The sequence below is a fragment of the Thermobia domestica genome, chromosome 5 (assembly GCF_964235325.1).
Source record: "Thermobia domestica chromosome 5, izTheDome1.hap1.1, whole genome shotgun sequence".
NCBI classification, from domain to species: domain Eukaryota; kingdom Metazoa; phylum Arthropoda; class Insecta; order Zygentoma; family Lepismatidae; genus Thermobia; species Thermobia domestica.
In genome coordinates this window covers 203,125,332-203,147,913 of record NC_137458.1, presented here as the reverse complement: position 1 = coordinate 203,147,913, position 22,582 = coordinate 203,125,332, and the positions used below count along the sequence as shown (strand labels likewise).

The window sequence follows — 22,582 nt, the reverse complement described above, 5'->3', positions numbered from 1 at the left end:
GCATAGTGAAAAAAGCACATGCTTCCCTACAACTGCTTGCTGCACTACTTCCGACCAAATTCAAAGAATGAGCTGCGCAGGGCACATATACGCTTTAGAATTTATTTCTTTAATTCGAGCCTGTAAACCTGTATATGCCCCCGACATATTGCTGGCATTGTCGTACGATTGACCTCTGTAATTAGAAAGGTCAATAGAATGTCTGGTCAAAATATCTATTACAGCTTCGGCTAGATTTTCAGACTTGTGTCCTGGATTTGACAGAAACGAAAGAAACCTTTCAACAGGTTTACCCTCTTCATTCACATATCTTAACACAAAAGCTAACTGATCAGTATGCGAAATATCTGGAGTTGAATCAACTATTATGGAGAAATATTTGCTTTGTTTTATGTCATTAATAATTTCCTTTCTCACTCTATCAGCAAGTAGTTCAATAACTTCATCACAAATTGTAGAAGACAAGTAGCTTGTATGACCTTTCCCCGGATTTCCATACCGTTCAATGTGTTCCGCAAGAAATGGATCAAACTCGGCAATAAGCTCTAAAGACATCATGTATTGCCCGTTGTGCAGAGAATTGAATTTTTCTTCGTGACCACGTAAGGGGAGCCCGCGACTTGATAACTTCTTTACGACAGAAAAAACTCTTCTTAAGACATTGACCCAGTACGTATGTTCTGTCTGAATATGTGATTGAAAATGGTTCTCCAAGGTCCCAACAGATTTCTGCCTTGTTAAGAGTGCAACTCACAGTTTTTGTGTTCTTCAGAATTTTCATGTGATGCTAGAATATTTGAAATGTTTTTCCAGTCTGAAATGCCGTGAGTTGCGATCTTTGTCTTGCCTTTGAACAACCTACATGATGCACAATAAACGGCGCCAGTGCTACAAGAATATACCAAATAATTCCGCAAAATCGATTCGCCATTTACAAGTTTACGAAAGAAAGCACTCTTATTTAAAAATCTAGTCTTACCTGCTAAGAATCTTTGCGATTTAGAAAAGTTGTTTTCAGTATTCTGATTAATTCCACGTCTTAGAAGAATGTCAATTGTAGACTCACTCAGACACCACTCGGCAGGATCGTCACTAACGAAATTTGCACTCTCATTGTCACAATCACTAACTCCTATGAACTGAGGAGACACTACTTTAACTGCACTTTCTTCCTCCACTAAACCCACAATATTGTCAACATTTTTCGTTTCACAGAGTTCACCCGATGTAACCGCTTCCACTTCAGTTACTGAACTGCTTTCGGAAATCACTTGTTCCTTTCGCCTAAAAAATGAATCCACTGTACCAAGCTTTTTCTGTAAGGTTGCTTCTGTTTCACGCTTTTCGTTTGCAAGTTTACGATAAGCCGCCCCACTTAATTTTGTTCGCTTCATGCTGCTGGATTAAAAAAAAAAAAAAAAAAAAAACAAATCGCAAACGCACTAGCAACCAACTGAATGCACTAGAAAATACAGTAAGACAAAAACTAGTTGCATCGAATTAGATATCTGCTTAATTGTTTATTGCAAAGCACAACTACTCGTCTGCTTATAACAGTAGCTCCGAGATTAATAACACCGTTCAAAAACAACCACTTTTGCGGCACATGCGAAAGATGCACTGACTCAACAGCAATCTCAAAAATGACCAACTGTGTTTTATTTCTTTTTTCTTTTTCTTTCTTTCTTTTCTTTTCCTTTTTTTTTAAGACTGACATTATACAGGCAATGCGACGACTATGCCAGTTTCAAACAATCAGTCTTCTTTGTTCCTTGGCCATGGGTTTCGCAAGGATGGTGAGAGACGACGGTTTATTTACAAAAACAAACCAGCAAGGTTGGGTGGGTGGCTTGCATTATTGTCATTGTAAGCGATAAAAGTCCAGCACGTATTAAAAAAACAAAGTGATTGACGCCTCAATCCGAATCTGAAGGAGGTAGAGCAGACAAAACATTTCTCGATAACACATATGATAATATATACGATACGCCAAGGTTTCTTTCCTATGAAGCGAAAGTGTTGCAAACCATTGATTTGAAACATTGGTTTCAAAGGTCTAAATTGTTACTATGTACGTAAGATTTTTCTATATTCTGGAGAAAAGATTTGCCGCCCCCAAGAGTTGCCGCCCCTAGGCACGTGCCTAGTGGGCCTATTTAGTAATCCGCCACTGTTTCTATCAGATGTGCTATGTGGCAATCAGATTTCGGCGACAACTTGTGGGACCCTCCCGTGTCAGGTCCGAACTTCATTTATGTTAAAAATTTGATCGATTTTGATCGTTTGGTTCAAGAGTTATTATGTTTTATTTATTTTTAACTCCTCCCTGCCCTAAGTTCTATCGTCAAAGTGAATATAGAAATACCATCCCAGGACCGAACCTCATCTATGTTGAAAATTTGATCGAGATCGGTCGGGTGGTTCAAGAGTAATGAAGTCCCAAAGACAGTCACTTTCATTTTTATTTTTTTACATCTATCTCCCCCTCCCCCTCCCCTACGTTACACCGTCAAAGTTAAATGATTAAAACACTCCCAGGCCCGAACCGCATCTATATTGAAAATTTGATCAAGATCGGTTGGGTGGTTCAAGATATTAAGAATCACAAACATAGTCACTTTCAATTTTATAATATACAAGATAGTAATGAATTATTTTCTGCTTGTAAGTTGTTATTATTATTTTCTGCTTTTTAGCACATTTATTATTTTATATTCTTCAGCGATTTTGTTGAAGTTGGTTAATATTATTTTTTAAAATTATTTTCAGGTTTTTAAATGCGTTTTTGAAGTCAGTTCTTCTTTTGAATTTATTTAATTTTTCAACCTTTTCGTTATCCCAGTAATTTAGTTACATACCGAAACTAAAGCTAGGACACTAACATTCTATTTACCTACGAAATATGTCTATGACTATATATGCAGGGTCGGTCCACTTATATGATAGTAGTAAATATCTCAGAAATCGTAAAAGGCAGAGAAGCAAAATTTTGCATCAACAAACTATAAGGAGGGGGACAATGTTTTAGGTATTTTGTAACATCACCGGACGAACAGTGTTGCCAACCGAATATAAAGTTATATTTTTTTTCAAATGGCACTACCGCAGATTATTGCATATTTCAAATCAACATTTCAAACAAAACATAAAATGTCACATTTATTATTTAGTGTTGGAAACTAAGGATGTTATAGTATCACAAATATCCAAACTGTAGAAGCCTCTAACACATATACAGCACAATGGAGATGCATGATAATAAACATCGGAAGTACCTTGGCGTAGGATACCATGGTCATGGAATGAATTGTTTCGAATGAATAGGAACAAAGTTTCTAGGGCTTGAAAATTTGATTTTTTTAAATGCTTTGTTTCTAAAAACGCATAGATAAGTATCGTATCTAGTTACTTGTATTGTTTGTAATGATCGTATAAATTATTTTACCGTTTACAGCACTTCGATATCTCAGACTGTTCCGGAGATATGATAAACATTGCTGAAATTTGCAACACTGCTCAAATCACGCTGTTGAAAATGGTATATTTGTGAAAAATATTTAAAATGATTGTTGTGTTTCTTCTCTTTTATAGCATTACAGCAATAGCTTTTAGTAAATGTAATTACAACAAGTTCTCACAATTACATGATTTAAGCAGTGCTGCAAACTTCAGCAATTTTTATCATATCTCCGGAACGGTTTGAGGTATCAAAATGCGAAATAATTTACACATAATCTAAGACAGTTAAAAAATAGGTTGCAGGAAAATATAAAAAATATTTGTTTATAATTCTCCTCTTTTTCATGTTTGAAAATATGGTAACCTTACATGAAGTTCTAGTAATCATATATGACTTGATCCAAACATTGATAGAATATATCGGTTTCCGTACAAGATTTACTTTTCCTGTCTGTGTGAATATGTTAGAAAATGGATCGCTTCCGTGGTGTAGAAGTAGCAGCGGTGTAGAGCAGATTCAAACCTTCGATTTCTTAGGTTCTCGGTGAATTTGTCCGTCTTTTCACCTTTTCTAATTTCTCGAGATGCCATGTTTCAGTCGAATGATCAGTCACTTGGTTTCTCTGCAACCTCTTGTGTCGTTTCGGATATCATCTTCAATTCTTAACGAACGATGTTAGTGATATTCATTATCCTTCGAGGATTAGGCATCACAACAGAAGTTTCGGAATCAACATTCCATTGAGTGTTTACTAACATTGCCTTAATTTAACCCTCACTTTCATGAATATTTCAAATTGTTTGGGCTCTCTGTGACCAATTTAAATAGTTACGCTGAAGTAGATTTTGTGAAAAATCGTATTTTGGCCTCTTATTCTCATAGGCATAAAAATGCACAGATACATTTACCATGCGCAGCTATATATTTACCGAATGCACAGATATTTTTACTATGACGTATATAGAAAGCGAGTGCAATAAGTTTTGCACAGATGGGTATTATATTTTTATTAGTTCCAATATGATGATAACATTTTAGGTGAACATACTGCTTTGATCCTTTGGATTCAAAACAGTAATCCTATTGTTCGTTAGTAAACCACAATGGACACTGAAAAAGACATCAGGACCCAAGAACAACCGGTAATGGAATTCCTGTTCAAAACTGATGATAAATCAGCCACATCAATTCATAGGAAATTGCTTCTGGTTTATGGGGATCATACATTGGACCACACTAGTATCCAACGTTCATTCCAGCAGTTTAAAGATGGTAATTTCACTCTTCTGGACAAACCAAGATATGGTAGACCATAGTACAGTGAGTGATGTGAACAAACAAGCACCCACGAAATCATCCAGAAGAACAGAACAGATGTGTAACAACAGGACAGCTTGCAGAAAAGACTGATGTACCGTTGGGTAGCGTCGTAACAATAGTGCAGTCTCTAGAATACTGAAGAATCTGTGCAAGGTGGATGCTACAGTTATCAAGGGAACTGAAGGCAAACAGGGGGATATTTGTCTCTATCTCTTTGAGACTTTCAGCGGTGACTCTGCACATTGTTTGATGGTATCATCACACAGTTTTTTTTTTTTTTCGAATTTCTTCCTGTACGGTGCTCTTAAGGTCCACCTACGAGTAAAAACATTCGACACTGGCAAGGTCCACATTTCTTCTGTGAAATAATGGTGTAAAAGTCGGCCACATGAATTATACCCAGTGCGTCCAAGGCACGGAAAGAACGTTGGACGAGATACGTCACAAAAGATAGAGTCTACATTGAGTGACACGATTTTCTAGCCAAAGGATCAAAGTATGTACAACTAAAATTTCATCATCACATTGCAACTAATAACAGTATTATGATCATCTGTACAAATTTTATTGAGTGCCCTTTGTATTGTAAAGTAACTGTGTATTAAATATAAAGTGACCATAAAATAATTGTGTAAACTTTTAACTTAATTCGCTAATTTCTATTATTTTATTAAATTGCATTTATTAACAACAAAATCATAAACTTTTAAAAATTCATAAAAAAAAACTTTAATCAAAATTGTAAATTCTCAAACAGCCTTTATAAACGCATATTTGTTAATAAACACAACTAGTTTCCTCATTGCCTTTCCGCATACCTTTAAGTATAGCCTAATACTTCCCGATTCTTTAATTTGAATTCGTTGTAATGAAGAGAAAAAATAAATTAATCATTAGTTTCATGATATATGCTTATATTACTCTTAAATATAGCATATTGTTAATATTATGTAATTTCCATAACGATAACGCTTGTACGAACCAAACATGTTAAGTAGTTCGCCCCTGTCCTCCCCTACCCGCAAAGCAGTGCCGCAAATGCCTGATGAGAAAAAAATACAATCTTTCTTTGCCCCTCCCAGAAATCCGTCCTTGACCGCCCTTGTCCATATTATTATACTGAATTCCTTTAATGATTGTTGTGTATTATTATTATTATTATTATTATTATTATTATTATTATTATTATTATTATTATTATTATTATTATTATTATTATTATTATTATTATTATATCCATCGATAATAAAAGTTTAGCGATGGCAACAACGTATTACTTCGACACGGAACACGTGCCGTTTATGGCTTATTTGGAGTGTTATTTATGAGGGCGGTTAGGGTCGGTTGGGGACCAATAGAACGTCTCGACTATGATATCGACCACGCCTCAAGAAAAACAGCAAATATTCGCAAGTGTACCTTACAATTGGAATGAGGTTTTGGATTTTTGAAGCGAAACTGCAGAATACAAATTGTTAGTGGTAACACCCATAAATTACATGTTGAATAGCTATAGCCCGTTTGCCGCAACAAACGACGGAAAGATTTCTTGGGCGACCTAAGGAGTCGATAACTGATATCTTCCGCAACATTCGCTCGCGGGATCCGATGCTTCCCTGTCTCACTCAGAAGCAATCCTGTTTGTTCCAAATTTATTCACTAGCGACCATATTATGTTTCTCTCTGGGGCAAAACGTGGGGAAAATTTGTTTCTAAATGCCCTTTGCGTAGCAAAAATAGATTGCCTTCTCCAAAAACTTTTAACGATAAACTAATGTTGCTCCAAAGAGCAACTACTCTCACTGTGTCCTAATCATACTCACACAGTAGCACAGAATTGTACAGCACAATTTCCAATACAACAGCTCAGTTTCCTGTTTCTCTTTGGCCTTGGCGAGGTTGCTATTTAAAGAAGAGAACTGAAATCTCCATGACACATCGCACTTCATTCCAATTGTAAGGTATACCGGCGAATATTGGCTGTTTTTCTTGAGGTGTGGTCGATATTACCCCGGATGAAACCACTAAACATAATTTCGTAACTCTCCCACCCTTCCTTGACCATTTGCCACAAACCGCATGAAAATCGGACTTCAGTTAGAAATTCAAGACCCAAATGAAATCCGTGCGTTTTAACAAAAATCACCCTGTACAATAATATGTAATTTCATGTGAGGTCAAAGTGTTATTATATTGTAATTTGACCAACATTGTATATGATAAAGACAAATAAAACATCTACAAAAAGAAAAATGGGGAACTTCCATCCACAGTCGCTTCTAAGGATAAATTACTACAACATCGAAATTTTGAAGTCGTTGTTTTGTTCCCGTATATTTTATTCCTATTATTTTAAAAATGAAATAAAGGCTAGTAACTTCTTCATACTGTATAATTATTTCGGAAATAATAGTATTTGAGTGACAGTTCTGTGTTAATTGTCTGAACCATTAAAAGGTAACAGTTATTTGTTCATTTATTTTTAAGGAATGACTGAAAAGTTAAATATATATTAGTAACATAAGAGAAAAAAATATTCCTGACCGAAATATTAAGAAATGATCCTTTCACGCAAATTTAATGCTGTTTACCCTAATAACTCCTTTATATATACAAAAGTGGTTTTGATTTTTTTTTTTAAAAAAAAAAGCATGAGAAATATTGCGTGAGATCCAATTACAACACTTGCCTATAATTAAATAGATTAAGCAACAAAATCTATAATTATAGGAACTTTTATTTCTAAGATGTTTATAAACTTGTTCGACTGCAAAATATTTAATTTTATTACGAACTTATGATATTAAAAAGTCAACTATCTATTCTCCTCTTTTAATAGGATCCACATAGTGAAAGTTTGCATCTTGACCAAGATTTAAAATGAAATCTAATAATAAAAGTAAATGCGAAAATCAACTTTAAAAAAAACTTCACTTTGCACTCTGTTGCCCCACAACTTAAACAGCAAGAACAGGAAAAGAGAACTAGTAACTATGCATTTTACACAGTAATAGCAGACATTAAAGGCAACGTATATGAACTACGATATACGTTTGTCCTTGAGGATTATTGACACAGAAACTTTTCAACATCGACATTTGCATTGACACATGTATATATATATATATATATATATATATATATATATATATATATATTAAAAAGAAAGTTATGCAGTAATTGCACAAATAATCAATGTCTTCATTTGTACTAAAGACTAACCAAGTAATGACATTTATTTCGTTACGTTGACTGGACGTTTATTACTGGACTCAACTTCTGAATGAAACTAAAATTCTTCTGGAAATCAATTCAATTATCAGAGTTACTAATACACATATGCATTACGTGACTATTTAAACGAGGGAGGTTCGAAAGTTAAAGGCTAAATCATACAAACCAGTTACTGAAAATAACCTGGGGTATATGGCAGCATAAAAATTCTCTATGGAGCCTTTCGTCCTTTTAACTAATTATGACACATCGAAGTGGATTAAATATCATATATGATTTTTGAGAAGCTTTAATTGTAACTATGCTATTGTGTTTAACTTGAGAAGAACATGAATAAACTTATCATTCATTCTTTTCTGATCGCATAAAATTTAATAAAACACTTACAGGAAATTGAACTCTTGAGCGGTAACCGATATGTCTAGAGATAATTATTTTGCTTGACACTCATAATTAACTAACAGCCCATCATTAAATGTTTCACCAGATTCAAGGAATCACTTGAGCAAACTTGCTTAGCACAATATTATTAACTTCGGATCCTGACCTACGATGGTTGAGTCTGTCAGATCAGTGCGAAAGAAAGATTATGAAACACGAGTTGCCACCTTATTTCCAGTGTCCTCGTCTGATTTACACCTTCCCAATGTTGGTTCATTTAAGGAATATGCTAGCCCGCTCCTTCACTTCAGGAGCTGACAATGAGAAGGGCAGTGCTTCCTCCAGACATGTTTTTTTTTTTGAGGGGGAGGTAGAGCACTGCGCTCCGGAGCTCAGAGTGTCCGTCCGGAGGAGATCAAATAATACGTCTATAATATAATAGTAAATAGAATAGTACAGTGTGAAAATATGTGCCCCTCCGAATACTAAATGTGCTCCACGGAACATTTATTCTGAAATAAACACTGGAGAAGAGTGCCGATCACAAAACCCAATCGTTTGTGCTTCATTAGTTCCAAAGATATATATTGAAAGTTGAAATAGTGTTGAAACTTTCGATTCAAGGTTTTGTTATTTCATTTTACTTACAGAGGTCACATTTTCGACTCATTTCCAGTACTAACAATGTAACTAGTGTAATTGGTTAGTAGTTCATTTCTGAACGAAATTTGTGTGTTTCTGCATGCGGAGATATACATAAAAAATGATGATGAGTTCACTCTGTGTCCCTCCACAACATCAGCAATTAGAAATACACTCATACTCAGCAAACGTGAGATCAAAGGTCGGATATGTAAGGGATAGTATCAAGAACATGAAAGCCATTACCAATTCACCAATAATATTCCTTCAAACCGGTGCAATATGATGTGTACCGTTGCATACCAATAACGATGCAACAACAACTGAGGCCAAATTGGAATTGTGCAAGGGAACTCACAAAGAAATTGGGCAAACTAAAGGAATGTGGGTAGTGGGATCGCATGATCGATATTGAAATGTGGCCAATGTGTTTGTTGATATCGACATGTAGCTAATGGACAAATGACAACATGTCCCACTACTGCTGGGACACCGTCCCATGTGCTCAAAATAGGAAAATAACGTTGTACATTTTGCTATTACACTTGGTTCGTATTGTAGTGCAACGTAAAAAGAACACCATTGTATCCATGCCCCACCTCTGCTGGAACACTGTCCCACACTGGAAACAAAGGAGAATAACTGTAATATATTCTTGTAGACATGGGTCACATTCTGGTACAACGTAAATAGAACACAATTGAATCCATGACCCTCTTCGTCTGGAACATTGTCCCACACTCAACACTGAACAAACATAGGAAATAACTCTAAGTTCTTCTAGTAGACATGGTTCAAATTCTGACACAACTTGAAAGTAGCAACATGTTAGCACGTCCCACTCCTTCTGGGACAATATTACGCACTCAAAATATAGGAAAATAAAGCCAGAAATTCGTACAGTGCACATTCCAACGAAGAATAAATAAAACAAATCGGCACAGGTCCCACTACCGCTGGAACAGCATCCGAAAGAAAATAAAATGAGCTGAAGAAAAGTGAAACACAGAACAATTAACAATAAGCTTCAGGATCTGCACTACTTGTAGCTTGTACCACTTAAAGACACTATGCAGAGCAGAGAAAGCCTCACTAACATTGTAATATTTAGAGACGTTGTTGGAAGTGTTCGCCATTGACGTCAATATAAAGATGACATTGATCAAGCACAGCTTGTCTGGTAGGCACAAATCCATGTGGTATATCACCAATGGTCCCAGCAGCGGCATTGATGCGAGCAGCGAGGGCCTCTGCATTTTCCACGGGGTTGTCATACACAAGCCGTTTCATTTCTCCCCAGAAAAAGAAATCCACCGGTGTGAGGTCGGGTGACCGAGGTGGCTACGGACGATGTCCACCCCTGCCAATCTACTGATCGCCGAAAATGTTGAGTACGACCCTGGTTTCCCGGTCAAAATGCGCGGAGGCACCGTCATGTTGAAACCAGATACGATATCTTCGAGCAGCACGTTTTCTAAAAGTTCAGTCAATATGTCCTGAAGAAACACACGACAATTCCCACCATTCAAGGTATTAGGCAAAATGTACGAGCCTATCAAATGGTCACCTACGATGCCACATCACACATTCACTGTGAACCTGTGTTGATGTCGTATAAGTATTGCGTGGGGATTGTCCATATACCAGATGTGATTGTTGTGTCTTATGAAGATGTCATCTCTAGTAAACATGGACTCATCCGTCTAGAACACTATTGTTGGAAAATCTGGAAAGGCATGTGTTTGTTGCACATACTGTTGACAAAATCCATTCGCTGTGGAAAGTCCGTAATAGTAAGTGCTGCACCTTCTGAAATTTGTATGGATACAATCCCTTTTCCTGATGAACGCGGAACATATCAATATGATGGGTTTGTCTCGGCTAAGCAATAGCAAGTGTGCTAGTACCAGGATCGTTCCATACCGCATCCATCACCTCCTCTTCAAATTGCACAGTGCGAAGTCTTCCACAGTCCCACTTACGAGGTAGTAGTGAGCCAGTTTCACGCAGTCGAGCATCAAGTCGTGCATCTATGTGCTGATAGCTGCCTATTTAAGAACCATTCCTGACACATGCTTGATGGCTGTCTTGGTGTGCCTCCTCGTAGATGAGATGCAGTTTGATTTGCACCCACGTAATGTCACATAGGTGTTCAGCACAAACCCAAAAGGAACACTGGAATACACACTGCAGGTAGAATACTCCTTGGCGCAATTCAACGACACACACAAGCCAGACTAAACTCAGAACAGCAAAACGAAGGACGTATAAGACGATCAACTGTCGACTAAAAACAGTTACTAGGTGTATTCACCAACACTAATACGTCACAGCAGACATAGGTACACTTCTAGTGGCGCTTTCTGTATTACATAGCATAATTTTCAAATATAGTTCTTCAAACATCTTATTATAAGTATTATGAGTAGGCCTATATTTATTATTATTATTATTATTATTATTATTATTATTAAGTAGTATGATTTAGGGTTTTCAACTTCAAAAGACGCCGCTGATAGTAGAATCTAAGTATTAATGTGTAGAAACTATCCTGTTAATTGCTTGGTACATGAGAAGAAAGTATGTCATGGTTTCTAAACGGTTTGAGTGTTTTCGTGGAAAGGTTGAACGATCTTTGGTGTGTCCACGCAGGACCATGGCCCCTCCAGGACCTTTGACATGTAAATGCAGGACCACGACCCCTCTAGAATCTTTGACATGTAAATGCAGGATCATGGGCCCTCCAGGACCACAACCAAGCCCTCCTATTTGTTGAAATAGTTCCCCTTGCTTTTAACGTCATTATGATCATGGTTCATGGTCCCTGCTTATGTAATGGTTCTTAAAATTTTCCCCAATGGTCCTATGGACCTCCTATAGGTCTGCGTTGCTCAGGACACCTCGAATGGTTCCCTGCTTATGTAATGGTCCCTATAGCCCGTGTAAAGAATATTCTCCAATGGATTTCCTATAGCCCCTGCTTATGTATTGACAATTGGAATCGAACCCGGGAACTGGAGTGGAGGAAGGAGGAGGACAATTTTGGGATAGAGCAAGAGAATTAAACAGGAATCGAACACCTGAACTGGAGTGAAAGAAGGATGGAAGGAGGAGGAGGTGTGGTAGAGCAAGAGAATCCAACAGGAATCGAACACGGGATCTGCAGTGGAGGAGGAAAAGGTGTGGTAGAGCAAAATTCAACAGCAATCGAATACGGGAGCTGGAGTGGAGGAATTGAACCCAGGATATGCAAGGAAGGAACATATTGTGGATTCTCCGTCTGAAAGACCTCGCGAACTTTTGTGAGATGCAAAAAATCTTTATTCAATAATTTATTTCATTCTTTTAATCCTTTTTGTAATTTAGTCCCTGAACAATCCATGATTACGATCCAATTAATTATTTATTCTTTCACTTGGATACTAAGTTTATCTTATTTATTGGATTGTATGCATGACATACTTCAACACTGTGTGAGCATACTAAATACATTGTATGTATAATATACTCGAAGGCAGAACAGTCGTCGTACTTCCTTTCTCCTTAAAATCTGGAGACTAACTATACGAGCATGAAGAAACTTGCGGTCTTCAGAAGCAGCCACTGCGTCACAGGGTAATGAACCTTGCTGACCGATAGAATGAACCCTTCCGCATGTATTGGTTGTGCTTTCCCTTACGGTAGTTTCATGTGAATAAACTGAGAAGGGGTAGATTATGAAGTAACTATGTGTTGACATAGTTTTGGCTGTTGCATACCGTACATGCAGATAACTTTTCCGTGTACATGAGAACCAGAAGGGAATATTCGGAAGTGAATGTCAGGGTTTGGTGGTCTAACTGTTAAACTTTGTATTGCTACAGAGAGATAATTGTTATTCATTACTTGAAAAGTAGATGAGAAACATTGATTGGGTACACATTAAGAAAAAATTGATGCTATCAACAGAATCTATGTCTGCAATATTCCTAAACTTACACGTAGATCACATCTTGAAAATTTTTCCCCATTACAGTTAAAGTTTGATGTTGTTCATGCAGAGATAATGATGCCCTCCCAATATCTGTAATAAATTATATAAAACATCCCTGACCCCTGTCTTTCTTTATTAGTTTTCGGTATCAAGATGATTATACAGAGTGTCCCTGTTGATTTTTGTGATTTATTTTGAACTTTGTTTTATCGTCGTCTTAAAAGTCATATGTAATTTCTTTTCCTCTCTTTTTATGCTTTGTTATTTTACTGTGTTTTTTGTATGAAAAGGATTAAGACGGGTTTACAATATTGAAAAAAGTGAAATGGGAATGTTGAAAGAAACTTGAGAACCCCGAGAAAAACCATGGACACAATTATTGTATATATATTATGAACATTCTTAAGGGAAACTTGTTTCAATATAATAATTATAATTATAGGAATAGTTGATAATAAGGTACTATCTTTAATAAATAGTGGAATGATAATGTTGAAGGAAACAGGAAAAGTCCGAGAAAATCAACAGTGACAAACATAGTCTATAATATAAAACTAGTTAGAGAAACTTGTTTCGATGTTATAAATATTTGTGAAAAGATGATGGGATATTTTACTATGGTTGCGAAATAATAGACTGATGAGAAGCGGGGAGCAAACGGGAAAACCTTGGGAAAAATCCTTGGTCAAAGTCAACTTACGGTAGAAGCCTAACTTGTTGCGTTGTTGTTAAAATTAATATGATTGATGAGATCTACCTTCAAGAAGTGTTACGTGGTCTCAACGAGTATCCGAAGGTTTTTAGCGTTTGGAAATCCATAATTTAGTTAGAACGACTAGGACATTGGAGTTGAAAGAGATGTGATGCAGTACTACGCGCTCTTCGAGCCTTTGAAGGTAATGATATATTACTCTTGCAGCACTATGCATCCAGTGCTGATGTGTTGGACTTGTTTGTTAACGGATTCTCCGTAGTAAAGAAGCTTGTGATTGCCCTCAGCATAAACTAATATACTTATTATCTTGTGGGGAGGGTCAGGTAGACAGAATAAACGATACAGAGTTATCAAACTTTTTCAATTTTGGGACGCAGTTTGTTTAACCCCATCTGAATCCTTCATACCTGTGACCCCTCAAGAAATTATAATTCAATTAGCCAATGATGATTTTGCATTTTTAGAAGGGTTTGATATAAATTCCGCTGAAGAAATGAGGAGATTGGTTGAGAATATGGACGATGCTGAGGTTACACCTATGCAACAGGTCCAGGGACAAAATCCTGTATACAACCCCCCGCCTGAACATTGTGTACAGGATAATCATGGCTATAGGAACCAATCTGAGCCTCAGCCTGACACGTCATACGCCCCTGATCCAGTACTGGTGGGATATCGGAGCAATAATAGTCATAGTACAAGTGGTACTAGTAGTATTACTATTAGTAGTAAAAAAGTGGTAGTAATAGTAATAATAATAATGACGGGCAAAATCAGAGCAATAGTAACTTCGTAGTTGTTAGAGAAAGTAGAAAAAGGTTTCGTAAGTTTCATCTTACGGGGCTTGAAATCGAGGTTAGATCTGTGGATAATGAGAGAAGCATTGATAATCCAGAGGCCTATATTGGAAGTTTAATTAATTTTGCGTTGGAACATGTGATCTCCAATGCGCGCCCCACCGATTATATTGGGCTATACGTAGACAGCACTAATAGTAGAAATAACTAGTCTGTGTATGTGCCGTGGAGAAGAATGCGCGATTTCTCTGCTACAACTGACCTTACCTCAATTGAACGAGTATTAAATTCAAATGAGGAGTCCCTTTTGGGGCATGAAGTACTTTTGCGGCTCCACTTGGCCGACAGGATGCATGGAAGCGGAAGAAATGCAGCATGTATCGTTGAAAAATATTCAAACACGAAGATTATTTGGAAAAACGTTTAATACGAATAGAAAATAAGAATATGTATTGTGTTCCTCTGGCAATTGTTTGTTGGGAAGAAAACATACAGCAAGTAGGCAAAGTTTGTATCTTTTAAAAAACAAGAGATCAGGATACATGGCTTCTTAAAGCAGAAGTTCTCTGCGAAACATTAAAACGAAGGGTGGTTGTGACTTTAAAGATGTCGATACTTTGCAATCTTACCTGAAAGGGAAGTATCAAATTGTAATTTATGAGAAGCATAAAAAATGACCGGGAATATATAGTTCGTTACACAGCAGAGCCTGCAGTAAATAAGATTTTTATTTACTATCAGAGAGGTGACAGTGTTGGTCAGTTTGAACCGATTCTTAATATTTAAAGTTTTCTTTGTAAATTTAAGTATTATTATTATTATTTGCAAGATTATAATGGACAGTCTTATAAACACAGGTGTGAAACAATGTTTTCTTTGCGAACACAAACACGTACGTGATTATACTAGTAAGAAAATTAAAGAAGGAAGGAGGAAGGCTTCGTCCAAATTTGCACAGATACTTTTCCGGTTCTGCCTTAAGAGCGGATATTTTGTTACCTATCTTACTGGTAACATCAACCCTGTAAGAAAGTGTGCTGCAAGAAAGGCATCTGTTGCTGCACCTATTTCGTTGACAAGTGTGTGAATTGGTATAATATTGGACCTCGATTTTCGCATCCATAATTCTGAAAGTCAATTTTCATGTAGGATCTCGTAAAAATGAATCAGTAAAACAAACACATCTGTGTCATTTGAGAGCACTACAACGCGTTGCACCCCATGCTTAACCGCATGGAAAACGAGAGGTATAATGCGTATGTCAGCCTCCTCAACAGCTACTTTGAGAGTTCCTTATATTTCCGTGAATCTCTTATCTTTGATTGATACAGCTGAAGTAAGACCACCGTCAAGCAGGACGCCACTGAGCATAGTTTCCCAATCTCGATTTATTGTAACTGTCTTCAAAAATTCAGCCAGAGCAGCCTGAATCAAAACTTTGTTCTCAGATGATGCCCAAAATCTGTCCATCTGTACAGGAAGTGTTGTGGTAGCGCTTATTGATGTCAATGGTAGTGTCTGTACAGATCTTTCCCTCTAAGCACTTTTGATTGATGTTGGAAGATAGCTATCAAACACATAGTCGACACGGCTGAATTTGCAGCATTATTTACAATGGTGTCAAGTGATGTGAACAAGTCTTTAAATGTGACATTTCCTTTAACTTTCAGTCTTCGAAACTGGTTCATTACATCAACTACAACACAGGTTTCAAGAGGATCATTTTTCTGGAAATTTATGGCCGTGGTATCTAATCTTTTTATCAAAATATTCATAAGCTGAGACTTTGAGTGTTTCGTAGTGGCGCCGTTCTCATCTAGTAAGGGTGAAGGTGAAATATCATAACTAAGAATTTCTGCCATCGACAATCCTCTCTCCTTGGCAATTTCTACTTTTCTTTGAACCAGTAATTGATCCTTAATAACGCTTCTCACAGTTTTCTTTTTCATCCGCATGCTAGGTTGTGTTACACATCGAAATGTGGGAAGATTTTGTCTGTGAATGGGTGCCATCAGTGATTTCGAGCGAGATATAAACCTTTCCTGTCGGAATGTGGCAAAAGCTTCTTCGGCAGTCATCAAAAATTGTAAAAGTTTCTTAGCACTCGATTCCGGGACACGCTCATTAGTTAGAAGGTTGTAAAGCTTCACTTCGCCATTCACAATATATGGATTTTTCTGCTCTCAATGTACTGGAACATGTTTTGGATGCTTCCTTCCATTTTATTTCTGAGTCTTTCCGTTAATTCATGATGCATTTTTAACTCAATCACACGGTATAACATTAAGAACAGACTGAAATCTTTTTCGTATGAGCAGTACTTCATGGTAAGCAAGCTTCCATTCTGCAATATATTCCTTTCTTTTTGTTTGGCCAATAATCCCTCCAGCTGATTTTTGAGAACGATTTATTGTCTGTTCAAGAGCCATGTCAATACCCACAGCGTTAAATTTTCCACTTGTCCTTCGTACAACAAAATGTTCTTGTTTGAACTTGTTATATATTTCAGGATGGCGTGTTTCAAGATTCAGCATTTGCTCAAAGAATAGTGAACCCCATCTCAAATAGTTCATTCTGTCAAATACCTGAAAAACTGGAAGGATATCTTTTAGTGTTTGAAGATAGAGACTCCAATTACCTTCTCTGTCAGCTCTTATGAGGTTCTTTAAAAGACTTATTAGATGTAAGAACCCCTCAAGGAATTGACACTGCTCAGACATTCTCATCTGCTCTTCAGTGAAAACATTTAAGGCTTCCAAAACTTCCTGTGATGCTGCAATCAGCTCTTTAAACTTTGCTTGCGCATCTTCTGTTGTTGAGTGATTCATAGCAGTAAGAACTTTGCAACTCTTGTAGATAACTGATAATCATCGTCAGAAGTATGCAAAAATGCTTTCCACTTTAATCTCTCCACAACTTCTCCTAACATTAACATTCCCTTGAGTGACCTAGCAAAATTGAGTAGTATCACCAAATATATTTTTCGTGTATAGTTTGACCTCTTTGTTAGTAATTAAATTCTCTCCAGCCTGCTTGTTGACATAATCACGAATCTGAGAAAGGGTTAGGCCATAGCCATTATTTAGAATGTTCTGAAAAAGTAGTCGACTATCCTCCATTAATTGACTTTTTGTTTTTTGGGGTTGATTCTCTTTTTGTTGACTTTGCTTTTTATATTTTTGAAGGTACGCTTCCAAACAAAGTTTATGGTAGTATAAATCTGCTCCAAATACAGCGGATTGATCTTCAAGATCACAAGTTCTCGTGTACACGTCATCTTGGAAGTACAAAGTTGTTGCAAGGAATAATTTAGCACGATTCGTTTCATTTATTCGATATTTTTCTTTGATATTATTGTGTTTCAAATTTCCAGAAATAATACATGGAAGACTGGCAGAATCCACCTTAGGAGATGGAGGGTTACGAGACAGTACGTCCCCTCTTAATCTTTTATATCTTGATGTTGACGAATCTTCCATGACGTCTTCCTTTGGTTCTACTTGCAGATTGGCTTCGTTCTCTCGCTTCTTCTTCAGCAAACGATTTTTATGAGTCTAGTTTTTGTAACACTCATTTGAACAATATTTGAACTCAAAATCTCGTCCAAGGGCACTGATTCGCTGGAAGGTCTCATCTTGCCATATTTCAGCTGCATCCAAGACTTTTTGTCTTCCTTCTATTGTAGTTGTGATTTTCTCTTTATTCTTATGCTTTTAGCATATGATGCATTTAGAACCATCCACTTCTGTTCGGCTTCCGCTTCCACGGCCTAATTGTAGGCCAACAGGATGTTCATCATCATTCATTTCAATAAATGGGTCAGCTGAGTACTGAAAAATATGAAACAAAATGTCAATGCCTACATTTAACGTGTAGGTGGGTTAAACACTTGAACATTACACCAAAATCACGCGTTTAAAAATTACTTTGGTAGGTGAAAATTTAAGGAATATTTTAATTAAGATGCGGATTTAATTACAATAATGTCCCGTATTGAATAGTGATAAAATTATTAAAGAAGTTGCTTAGTTAGTAATATAAACCAAGATTTTGCAACACTGCTTGTTGCAAACATTGAGACAAAGGCTTCGGAGTAAGAACAACAACAATCGTCCATGTAATCAAAACGAAACTTGATACTTTCATTTGAAAAACTTATTTCTTTTACAACACGCAGAAAATAGGGGAAACTATACAGTCGTGGGCACTCTGATAGTGATGGGCACCTATGCCAATTATTTTCAAATAATAAGAATCTGAGCGCCTGTAGCGAGCTATTAACGATTTTCAAATGTTGGTACGCCTTTCTTTACGTTCACAGTTTGTCAATTGTCTTCCTTCTTTCGTGTGTGTGGCGTGGTGTAGAAAGGTGCCCGATGTGAAACATTGTGATGGTTGTTGTTCATTTCTAAAGAATTCTTTTAATCAGATAAGTATACTGATTAAGGTTTTGTTTAATTATAAATCAATTGAAAATTAAAATTTTGTGTTTTGAGTGATTATTAAACGTTAAGAGCACTTCATGCTAATGAGATGTATTTGGTCTAGGAATTAATTCGTGCGGTTGGTACGCACACATTGAAGCTGTAGTACAAAAACAAAATACATAAATACCTTAAGAAAAATATTGTCCATCGCTAGCCACCACTTTCGCCCATCTGTCAGGCAATGTACGGATTCCGTGGCGAAAGAAGTCCTCATCCTTGGAAGCGATCCAGTCAGAGACCCATGTTTCGATATCTTCTGAAGAAGTAAACCGCTGTCCAATCAAATCGTTGTTCATGCAATCGGACAAGTAGTAGTCCGAAGGAGCAACGTCTGGTGAATACGGCGGGTGGGGTAAAACTTCCCATCCGACATTTTCTAAATAGGTTTTGACCGGTTTTGCGACATGTGGGCGAGCGTTATCATGTTGAACAATAAGTTTATCATGTCTGTTCTCCCATTCTGGTCGTGTTCTGGCCAGAGATTGCTTCAAACGCATTAATTGCCGTCCATAACGTTCTTCATTCATAGTTTCACCCGGTTGCAGCAGCTCATAGTACACCACACCTTTCATATCCCACCATTTTCTCAGCATAACCTTTGAATGCACAGTGAATATCTCGTTTTGGTTGTGATGGACCTGGTTCACCTGGTTTCACCCAGGCCTTTTTTCGTTTAGGGTTCTCGTAATGGATCCACTTCTCATCACCCGTAATAATTCGATGCAGAAACCCCTTTCTGCTCTGTCGTTGAAGCAGCAATTCGCAAATGGTTTTTCGTCTTTCAACGTCTGTCTTTCAATTCATGTGGAACCCAATGTGACATCTTTTGAATCATTCCCATGGCTTTCAAGCGTTTGGAGACTGTTGTTTGATCAACGCCTAATGCTGCTGCAAGTTGTTCCTGCGTTTGACACGAATCCTGCTCGAGCAATGCTGTCAATTCTTCGTCTTGAAATTTTTTTGGCTGTCCAGCTCGCTCTTGGTCTGCCAAGCCGAAATCACCACTTCTAAACCGTGCAAACCACTTCTGACACGTTCGCTCAGCTAGAACTGTCACCATACACTTCCACCATACACGTCACCATACACTTCCACCAAAATACGATGACTTTCAGTCGCACTTTTCTGCATGTTAAAGTAATGCAGCAGGACACCCCGCAAAAACACTTTATCAGGCACAAATTGCGCCATGTTCACTTAACTACAAACTGGTGTTGTTGACGCTTAAATCCACTGCCCTATACTACGAACGATACGCGATGACAGGGGTTTGCAACACATGTGTGGATACACGGAACTGTGGGACGCTCCGTTCGTTGCGCCATCTCTTGTCCACCCGCACGAATTAATTCGAATAAGTCTAAATGAGTTTTGCTCTCAAATCATGAGGTGTTCACCACTGGATTTTAATTTAATGGAACATGACAGTGATGGGCACCTAGTGCCCATAACTATATTTTACTATATGAATTTTTTGACGTTACTTTAAGCCTAAAGTGCATTCCAGGCTGTTATGTTTCTTGCTCGAAAATTTCGTAAAATTTAAAGGTTATTTAACAGTGATGGGCCCAGTGCCCATTACTGTAAACTCACTATGCCCATCACTGTATGTTTATATTGAATTAAGGCATGGCCTCCTTTGTTATACAAGCCAGGACCTTAAATGTGGCAACTGTGCAAATCAGCCTGCCACAGACTATCCACCTTCAACAGTTGGCAGTCCACAGACTATTTCTCTACCATTTTAGCGAGGATCCTTCCTTTATCTAGACATTAATGCAGAGAATTTGGGCAGCCGGCTGTGCTGAGTGGATAGTCTGTGGAAGGCAAAAAGGCCTGTTGCCATTTCAAGACTGGCCTGTATAACAATAAAGGCGGCCGTGATTAAGCATAACAATAGAACTAGGCTTATTTTATAGAGACCCCTTTCTGGAAAAAATGTACAAGGGAGTGTATAACTACGATCTCGGTATAGGGCCCATTATAATCAGATTACTTAAGTAGGTTTAAGTTTCTCATGTATCTGATTACATTTAATTTTATGGAAAAGGAGGAAATCTGCACTCTTACCAATATGAAAGGAAGGTTTCGACGCTTCGACTCAGCTAGACCTAGATCATGATCCCAAAAAAGAACAAGAAGGGGAAGCACTGCACAAACGTCAGTGTGCGTTGGAAGTCCGAAGCCTCTTTTTTCATATTGCTAAGTGTACAGTTTTGTCCTTTATAATTAATAACAAGGCCTATTCATATTTATCACATATGATTACATTTAAAATATATCTACAGTCCTCGCGCTAGGAGAAACGCCAGTGACTTACGTTGTGGCCATGTAAGTACTTACACGTGAAGTTTTGGAGTATGAAATAGGCCTAGTTGCGTTTTAAGATGAATTCTGTGATGTAATGGCCAGTGTCTATCGGTGATTTTTGCATTGATGCCTCGGATGTAATTACTCAGCACATCATTTGCCACTGCTGTTAATACCGGCTTTTAAGAAACTAATCACAGCGTTTTCACTCAGGTAGCTGCCCAAGTTAGTTTGCAGCGCTGAGTGAGGACTAAATTATTTCCAATATTATGTAAATACAATTTAAATGCAATCAAGTTTTCGTGATTTGACTTATGAGAAGTTTTGTGATTTACTTCAGCAAGAGAATGTAACCAAATAAAACAGTTTACAGATAAAGGTGCAAATGGTCATGAAGAAAAGTGTGAAGATTTTCGCCTTCTCTGTAAAATATTTGAAGAATTTTCTAAAGATGAAACGCTCATAAAAATCCACACAAATGATGAGTTGCCGGCAGATGAAGCCTCAAACTCAACACGATTACAACAGACTGAAAGTGCTTTAGCAGAACAACTTGAGGAAGCAAGCACTTCTCTACAAGTTGAGGTGACACCAGAAGAGCAAAACGGAACTACTGAACGGGGTAAAATGTATCCAATCAAGAAATAAGATATGCCGCTTTTTAAGGACTGTTTGGTATGGCCAGAAACGCCAAAGTGGAAAGGTCGCAATATTCAAAGATTCCCATTTGTAATAACATCAGATAAATGGAAAGAGCTGCACAAAGAAAAGAAATACAAAAGAAAAACAAGCGAGGAAGAAAGAGGAGAGAAAGAGGAAAAGAGAAGTTAAACAGTCAGGTCCAGCTGGGAAAGTAGAAAAAAGACACAAAGATACTCCTAGTGTTAATCTAGTTTCTTCTGAACGTACAGGTATAACTGGAGCTGATGTGGAGAAATTACCCTCTGCCCCTCCGGCTAAACTAGTGCTTTTTGGCGAACTGCAAGAGAACAAAAATGAGGGAGTTCATTCTTCTTCAGCATCCAAAGAAGATTCAAACATATTGAAAGTGAGGGTGTTGGAAAACAGTATGGAACAATTAGAAAACCGTAATTTCTTTTTCACTTTCTGGATTGTGTTACCAGTGTGGTGAAAGCGTAGGACCTCGTTTTCCAGGAATGAACTGCAAACGCTGTGGATAGGCTTGTCATAAAGCTTGCCTTCTTGCTGTGGAGAAGCCTATGATGATGATGTATGTTATTGTATCCAGTGTTTGCAGATCTT

The 22,582-nt window shown here is 37.4% G+C and overlaps 1 protein-coding gene across 1 annotated transcript; it reads right to left on the bottom strand.

Moving 5' to 3' along the window:
* Positions 1-60: 60 nt before the first annotated feature.
* LOC145685367 (zinc finger MYM-type protein 1-like) lies at positions 61-555 on the bottom strand. Its single transcript, XM_081757754.1, has one exon. The coding sequence runs from the start codon at positions 553-555 to the stop codon at positions 61-63; it is 495 nt and encodes a 164-aa protein (XP_081613880.1).
* Positions 556-22,582: the final 22,027 nt, after the last annotated feature.

Excerpts from the sequence above, each read along its gene's own strand:
- LOC145685367 (XM_081757754.1), bottom strand. The coding sequence starts at position 555 with ATGTCTTTAGAGCTTATTGCCGAGTTTGATCCATTTCTTGCGGAACAC.